Source organism: Gavialis gangeticus, unplaced genomic scaffold, assembly GCF_001723915.1.
Source record: "Gavialis gangeticus isolate Ggan-Ray unplaced genomic scaffold, GavGan_comp1, whole genome shotgun sequence".
NCBI classification, from domain to species: domain Eukaryota; kingdom Metazoa; phylum Chordata; order Crocodylia; family Gavialidae; genus Gavialis; species Gavialis gangeticus.
The window spans coordinates 179,477,632-179,486,611 of NW_017729024.1; the positions used below are offsets into that span (position 1 = coordinate 179,477,632).

General features: G+C 45.3%; 1 protein-coding gene across 1 annotated transcript in view; it reads right to left on the bottom strand.

Annotated features, from left to right (window-relative positions):
* The window catches only part of DYM (dymeclin), a 400,582-nt gene that overhangs the window by 114,049 nt on the left and 277,553 nt on the right, over positions 1-8,980 (bottom strand). The window contains exon 13 of the mRNA XM_019518147.1: positions 7,367-7,469. Coding sequence (XP_019373692.1) covers positions 7,367-7,469 — 103 coding nt within the window. The remainder of the gene's footprint in view (positions 1-7,366; positions 7,470-8,980) is intronic.

An 8,980-nucleotide genomic window follows, 5' to 3' on the forward strand; every position in this document is an offset into this window, starting at 1 on the left:
GGGGGGGGAGGTTGCCATCTTAGCATCAGAAAAAAAACAAACAAATCACACACTAAAAATCAAACACCTACTGTAACGTATTTTAATATTACAAAAAATATTTTTGTCACGATTTGTGTTTGCATACTATATATAGAGGAGCTTGAATAATAACTCAAAATAAATTTTTAGTTTTGTATATTGCGTGGTACATGTATATGTGATGTGTGTGTGCATGCGCACGTGTGTATGGTGTGTGCGTGTGTCCATGCGTGAATACGTGTATGGTGGGTGTGTATAGGGGGAGTGTGTGTGTGGATGTGGGGGAGCTTGTGTATATGTGGGAGGCTGTGGGGGCAGGGTGTGGTGTAGGGACCCCCCATACTCCCCCCATGGCACAACAGCAGGCTCCAGCCAGCGCTGCACATTGGGGTGAGGGGCGCAGCCCCCCCCAAGCTGTCTCTATTGCCAGTGCTGCCTGCCACTCACGCACACACCCTGCACTCACACAGCAGGGAGGGAAGCCCCTTGTGCTGGAGCCAGGTGCCTTCCTTGCCAGGGCTGCGCAAGACAGAAGAGAAGCCCTGTGGATTGGAGCCCATCGCCTTCCCTACTAGGGCTGGTTTCAGAGGAGGGAAGGCAGGCAGCTCCAGCCCACAGGGCTTCTCTCCTGTGCTGCGCAGCCCCAGCAGGGAAGTCTCCAGCATGTGGGACTTCCCTCCCTGCTGTGTGAGTGCAAGGGCTGCATGCGAGTGGCAGGGAGTGCCGACAATACAGAAGGCCCTGAGGAGGCTGCACCCCGATGTGTAGCTCTGGCCAAAGCTGCGCCCCGCCGGACACCTGCACCCTGAGCGCCCTGCCTGCTGCTGCCACCACCTGCTGGGGCTGTGTGCTATGGGGAAGTGTAGGAGGGTCCCCACACCCCCACCTTCCCTCACACGCACACACCGCCCACCCCAGTTCCATGCTGCCACCACCCTGTCTCCCTGGGTGTGGGCTCCACACTGCTACCAGCCCCAGCCCCACGCTCTGCACTCCTGCCCCCACCTCTTCCCTGCCTGCTGCCCAGAGCCAGCAGGAGACCAGGGAAGAGGAGCAGGTCCCTGGGGGCGCCAGCTGTGGTCCCATGCAGAAGCTACACACTGGCTGGGTGGGGCCCTTCTGTCCATGAGGGTGGGAGTGAGGCAGTAGGGTAGTTTGGGGGGCGAGTGTACACGTGGGTGCCTTGCTCCCACCCTCATGGGCAGAAGGGCTGGGCAGGGCACAGTTTGTTGGGGGGCACCACGGGATGGATGAAAGTGCTTGCCGGGCCGGATCTGGCCCACCGGCTGTATTTTGCCAGGCCCTGAAATAAATAGTTGCAAAAACTGTCCTTTGCAAGACGAGGGCTTTATACAGGGGATTGTCAGGCAAATACATGGTGCTTTGCTTTGCACTGAAATGCAAAATTATTCACAAAAATGTTAAAGGAGATGGAAGCAGGAGTGAAAATAGAGAACTTTGCTGAAATGACTACTGAAATGAAGATGCACAAAGAAAAATGAGAACATGAATGACAGCTAGAAAAAGCCATTCCTAATTACCTTTCTATGATTTGCCCACTTGCTAGTTCAGTATTATTTAAAATTAACTTTGAGATTACACAATGTAATGAGAAATAAAAATATTCCTGAGAAACACAAAGCTCTAGGTAGCCCAAAATTCTGTACAATGCACATTTAACACTATTCATTTAAAGCCTCTGAATGTGCTTCTTTCAGACCAGGGGTAATACATTATAGCATAAAATTTTGCTTCTTTTGCTCGCCTCTTTATCTCTATGGAAATGTCTGACTTGGGAGAGGTGACCTCACATCCACTCTCCTTGGTACTCCATTAGGAACACGGGGATACAAAAGTGAAAGGACATTTTCCTTTGCTCAATGCAGGGCTTGAGATATTAGATGTACCCTCTAACTAGCTGCCCTCCTCTAGTTCCTGCAGAACTAAAATTTCCCATGACATTCCTTAAGGTGCAGTCAGGCTAACTGAAACAGCAATCACTCTTCTTAGAGAACACACAGTATAAACATGGGCTTCCACAAGCAGTATATCCCAGGGACGTCAACAAGCTAGTGCAGGGGCAGGCAATTATTTTGGCTGGAGGGCCGCTTACCGGGTTTTGGTGAGCTGTTGAGGGCCACAAGGGTAGCCCCAACCCCAGTTGCCATCTTGGGACTAGATGTCCCACCCCTAACCCCTGACCTTTGCCATTTAAAATCCCTCCCCTTACCTCCAAAAGTACTCCTTTTGGGAAGAAGGGTTTGCCATCTTGGAACCAGAAAAAAAAAAAACAAATCATGTACTAAAAATCAAATATCTATTATAACATATTTTATTTCAAAAAATAGTTTTGTCCTTATTTATGTGCGTTTCCTTAGTGTATACAGAGGTGACCCAAAATAGCTCAAAATAAAGTCTTACTCCTGTATATTGTGTGTGGGCTGTGGTTGGGGGGCTGGATGTGTGCATGTGTGGGGGGGGTATGTGGGGGATGTGATTGTGTGTCAGAGAGGTGTGGTTGTGGGGAAGGGTGTGTGGGTATGGTGGGGTGTGCATGGGACACAGACATGCATGCAAGTGCGTGCCAGGGTGACAGCCCTCCCCATGCACAGGGAAGGGCAAGGCAGACAGGCCTGCTGAGCCCTAGGGCTGTGGCTGCTGCTGGCAGCGGGTTGTAGCACCTGTGGCCCTGGTTACTGGAGCTTCCACTCTGCCTTCCCCTAGCAACAGGGAACACCTGGGCCCAGGCCTGCCACAGTCCTACTTCCCCCATCGTTGCTATGGAAGCCAATGGGACCCCACAGTAGTGGTGGCAGTGGCTGCAGGGCCCAGGCTGGGGGGTGAGATATACACGAGCTCCTAGGGCTGCCACCTCCAAGCCCGAGGATTAGCGTGGCTTCGCCAAGCAGGGGAGAAGGCATGGCTGCAAAGGAGCTGGTCCAGGTGAGGCTACGTGTGTGCAAGCAAATCAGCAGGTGCGCCCTCTGAGCCAGTCAGCACTCCTCCCTCAAGAGCCCAGAGCTCATGCATCTTGTGGCTCCTCCCCACCACCACTCACAGTGTGCAGCCCCAGCCCCGATCTCAGTCTGGCCTGCACCCACTCTGGACTCACTCTGGCTAGAGCGGACCAGCTGGCACCCATGTGCACAGCTCTGACCCCAGCCTGCCCCACACCGTCCACCCATGCTAAGCAGCAGCCGGGCGTAGATTCATAGATTGTAAGGCCGGAAGGGACCTCAGAAGATCATCAGGTCCAGTCCCCTGCACCAAGCAGGAAAGGTAACTGGGGGTGAGGTAACCCCAGCAAGGTGACTGTCTAGTCTCCTCTTGAAAATTTCCAGGGTAGGTGTTTGCACCACTTCTGGAGGGAGCTTATTGCACAGCCTGGACACTCTGACTGTGAGGAAGTTTTTCCTAATGTTGAGTGTGAATTGATCTTCCAGGAGTTTGTGGCCATTACTCCAGCTTTTCCCTTCCGGTGAACTTCATTTGGTTCCGATCCGCCCAACTTGCTAGCCTGTCTAGGTCCACCTGTATTTGTAGCCTATCTTCAAGTGTGACCATGCTCCCCCATAATTTGGTGTTGCCCGCGAACTTGGCCAGTGAGCTCTTCACCCCCACATCCAAAACATTAATAAAGATGCTGAAAAGTATTGGACTGAGCACTGACCCCTGTGGGACACCACTGCCCACTTCTTGCTAGGATGACACAGATCTGTTCACTACGACTCTCTGGGTCCTATCCTGCAGCCAGTATCTCACCCACCTGACTGTCTTGGAGTTAAGATCACAATCCTCCAATTTTCTTGCAAGGACATTGTGGGATACTAGATCAAAGGCCTTTTGGAAGTCAAGGTATCTGCTTTTTCATGTCCAGGTGGCAAGTTACCTGGTCATAGAAAGAGACGAAGTTGGTAATACAAGACCTACCCGTGACAAAGCCATGCCGGCTGTCATTCAGAATCTCAACTTCTGCAAGCCTATTGCAGATAGGCTCCTTGATGAACTTTTCTAGGATTTTCCCTAGAATGGAAATTAGGCTGATTGGCCTATAGTTACCCAGGTTGTCCCTCCTGCCCCTCTTGTGGATGGGCACAACATTGGCCCTCATCCAGTCCTCAGCAACTTCTCCAGAGTACCACGAATTGTGGAAGAGTTTTGCTAGGGGTTCTGCAATGGCTTCAGCCAGCTACTTCAGTACTCTTGCGTGAAGATCATCTGGCCCTGCTGACTTGTATATATCTACTCTTTTTTTTTTTTTTTTTTTTAGAATTTAGGGTAGAAGCCACTGCTGGCATGAAGGAAAAGTGGCCCTTCCCCCTCACCGCTGCTGGGCAGTTCTTGCTGAAACCTCCCAGAGCCCATGCCCAAGCTGCCCTACAGCTCTGCAGCAGTGCCAGCACTGCCCTGTGGGGTGACCCAGAGGTGGCAGTGACGGCAGCAGAGAGCAACCACAGGGCAGCCCAGGTGTGGGCTCTGGGCAGCTGCAGCAAGAACTGTCTGGCAGCAGTGAGGCGGAGGGGCTGCTTTTCCTCTGCACCAGCAGCAGCTTCTACCCCACTGCTGCCACTGCTGCTGTTGCTTAGCATGGCCAGGTGGTGCAAAGCAGACGTGGGGCGGGCCAGTGTTGCTGGTACCACAGAGCTGAGGTCAATGGTGGTGGCAGCGGAAAGGAGTTGCTGCCACCTGGGTTGCCTAGAGAGGCAGTTCAGTTGCAGAGCCACCCCAGCCCTGCCGCATGCCCAGGGGCGGCAGAACATGTCGTGGGCTGGAGATAATGCTTTGGCCAGGTGGGACCAAGGGACCCACCATGAGCCAGACAAAGACCCTCTGCGGGCCGCATCCAGTCCACAGGCTGCATTTTGCACACCCCTGAACTACTGCGTGACATCTGGTCTGCATTAATGAAATCAGCTGAGATTTAGGTTGAGCTTAATCCAAAGTGATTCTGAAAAAAAATCAGGCCACTAGCTTGAGTACATTTTCCTTTTTTAAATACCAGCTTAAATCTTTAAATGTCTTTATTCCTTCCTACATACATCTTTTCAGCCTTTCTACCTCTGCCTGTTTTTCTGAATTCCCCCCCATTTCTTCTAGTAATGAACTGCCTTAATCTCTGCTGTACTAAAACTTAAGTGTTGTCTCAGTCATGCTTATAGAAGTAGAATGATTTCCTCCCTCCATTTGTCAGGGAATGACTGCATATGTATTTCCAGATCATTTTCCAGCTGCATTTAGTTGATATCCAGCACCAAACCAAAGTCACAGCCTAAAGAGCATTCTTATGTTTTATGCTACCTTCTCTTCCTCTGACCAGTGGTATTTTGCTTGCCTAGAGGAGAGAATCCCAGGGTCTCTTCATAAATTAAGCATCTTCTCCTATGACAAGATATTTAACACCTTCCAGACAGCCAGGTTAGGCCAAACATAGCTGTAGTTCAGCCATCAAAAAAATATGCTAGTGTTAAAATACTTTTCACTAGCCTACACAGGCTCAGACACCTTCCAGTGCCTTACATAATTAGTTAATTCAACTCCAAAAATATACCAGTGAGATAGATTTGAGAGACACAGGTTGATCACATCACTATGGTGAAAATACAGTCAACTTTTCATCTGAAACCAGTCAAAGCAACTCTACACAAGAATTCAGGGTAGGTTACAAAGACTCCTGTAACTAAAGGAACTGGAACATGAAGTGATCTAAGAACCTTAGTTAAAACTTTACAAAGCACTGAGGTTTATATCACCTCTGGGAAATAACTTTACATTCTTAGTGACCAGTGTCACCAATGCTCAGGATGGTTAATACTGTATCCACAAATACCATCTCTAGCAGCTGTCTCTCTTAACACCATGTGCAGGTATTAGTTCAAAGCTAATTGAATTATAGCACCAAATCATTTCCAATTATTTCTACATCTAAAGGACACTGAGGGCATCTCCTTCATTGGAAGAGGCGGGATAGGCATTTGACTAAGATAGTTGAGAAATAGTGCATCCTGCATTAGTGCACAGAGTTGGACTAAATTACTTTGGAAGTTCCTCCATAACCCACAAGTTCACTTGTTCAAGGTTATCCAGATGAAAGGGTTTTTAGATTCTGGCTGCATCCTTAAGATAAACTGGATATACTTCCTTATTTTGGGAGAAGGTGGATTTTGTTTTGTTTTTTTTAAATACAGTCTCTAGGCATTCCAAAACTGCACATATGTTAGAGTGCGACTGCAGGAAAGCACAACCAATAAATCAGATATCATAAAAATCACTGGTGCTGTAATGAAGTTCCTCCGAAATATGGCATCACAGGTGGCAAGAATAAATAGAAAGAAACACCAGGTGATTTATTGACTCAATAACCTTGGCCTGCATTCTGTTTTTGAATAACAAAATGTCTCTGGTTTGGAGGACTACGTACAAATATTGACCAGGAGATGCAGGACAAAAACCTTGCCACTCAAATGATCTATCCTGAGACCTCAAAACCTGACCTATTAGATAAGATGACACAGTCTTAATAGCTTTAAATACCTGGCGATAGAGCAATGCAGTATGTACTGCCTGAGAAAAATGGTTTCCAGAAGACTTATTAAAACAAGGCAAAGATGCAAGTTGTATTTCAATGTTCAAACTCGCAGCAATTCATACATCTGGGAAAAGCAGTTTTGTACATAAATATAAAGAGGTAGTGATGCAAATCAATATAAACAAAAGACACTTGAAGAGAATATGTTTATGCTGTTACTTATGACTTTGGAAGAAGTTTCTTTGTTGTACTGATTAACAGTATAGCAAGCAAGATGTTTTCTGGCAGCCATGCAATTAAGTTATGAATGGCTGCCTACGTACAGACACTGGCTTACTAGAACAGGATTAAAACCATCCTTTAACTTTGTATATGTGTATGTTCAGAAAATATTAGCTTAATCAAGGACCGCAAAATATACTAGGTTTTGCGGTTTCAGAGATTTATTGCTTGCTTCAACTGATCTACATAATATTTCAAGTATTTAAACTACTGGTAAATGCCAAAAAGCTAATTTTTAAAATAACGTTTTTAACAATATCTATTAAATGCATACAATTACAACCGTCTTGAAACTGCAAGCTGATGGACTTACAGTAGGTTTCTTAGCTATGAATAGCTGTGGTTTTGTTTGGCCATTTCTAAGTGTATTTTTCATTTTCTTACTAAGTTTCAGACATGATGTCATTCACAGAGGTTCCTACATTTTGGTGTTGGTGGTTGCCTGGTTGTCACACACTTTGATAAACTTTTGCAGATTTAGGGATGTTGCTGCTTCTATTTTGAAACATTTGCTAAAACACAAGCTCAAATACTCACATAATCAGGAAGCGGAGAGCCATCTGAACTGAGGGAACCTCGCAAGGATTGTGTGGCTTGCTCCAGAACTTTGTTGTGCTTTTTAGACAACAAAGAAAACAAACTGAAAAAAATTGAAGAAAAGAAAAAACGGTTTATTGTAACGACAAGTTACAAATTTAAAATTAGCTAAACTATTCACAGGGAGAACATTTCTTTCAATTAGGAGTTTAAAAAGAAAATACTGAGTGCATTAGTCAGGTGGAGAACAGATTTATTAGATCTTGGAAAAATGAGAGAGAACCTTGAATTATAATATGTCATAAAATAAACTATGGGAAGGGATGTCACATTTTCAGGGTTAAGTACTCAAAAGCCAGGAAATAATACAGTTAAGGCTGCATCTGCAATTTCAATCCTGCTTTCATGTTTAATTATTAAAATACAGTCTTGAAGTTCTTCATCTCATGCTATATATTTATTTTCCATAGCCCCAGATATACATAAGAGCTTGAACATTCTTCATTTCACTCAAAACATGAGTTTAGTTCACAAAAGCTTAGGACAGAAGTCTTCTTTATGGAATGTATTTTGGTAAGTGTATCAGCACTCATACACAATGCATGTTCTTTTTAAGCAGCCCAGACTCTCTTTAGTATAATTCAGGGAATAAAGCATTGACTTACAAAATCTTTGAACATGGAGAGTGCCTGTGTGCATCTTTTTTATTGCTACTTGCACTCTGGGTAGACATGTGAAAAACATAAGTGACTTAGGAATAAAAGTTCCATTCGGAACTGATGGAATTTATGATGGTTTGCTCTTAAAAATGTTACCAATCATTAATCCTTAGCATGCGAGTTAAGTGAAGTGTACTTCCATATAAAGTATTATAAAAGTCCTATCTGATATACAAATAACAGTACATAATATCACAAGGAACTGCACAAATGTATCTAAGTCTCCTAAAGAATGTGATTTGTGACAGTAGCAGCTCCTTCAACAGCAAATTTACTTTATAAGGTGCTTGTAAATGTGCTGTTCTTTAGTTATATAATTGTTCCTTTGTTGACTGTGTTTAATACACCCTTCAGTATTATCCATCTCTGCCTCTTCTCTTCATGCTAATCAAGGGAAGCAATCTAGCTCTGAATGCAAATCCGACACACCTCTAAACATTTTGTTGCCCTTTTCAAGATGTTGTCAGACTCTGCTCCAGTAAATCATTCCCTAGGTGAGATGAGTGAAGTTGAAAACAGTTTATAATAGAGCAGCAAAGTGGCCATATGGCTAGGAATTATGAGTGTGTGCGCGCACAGGATAGCAGTGCATTTTATTCCATCTATTTATAATATCACCATAAAAAATAAGCCAGAAGCAGCACCTAACTCCTACTTTCCCTTCCATCACATTCAATATAAATTTATTCAATCTTTTCTTTTTAAGGCCCTCCATGCTTTAGTCCTACCTTCTCTCATGTCTTGTGTGCTATCAAGACTTCAACTTTCAGCCTTACTTTACCAATAATGCCAGTTCTGAACATATATTTGCCAAAATTTTCTACAAGCAACTTCACACTTTTTTCATGCTATACATTGTATAAGGGATCCCCTTCCCCCCCCCCCCCCCCCCCCC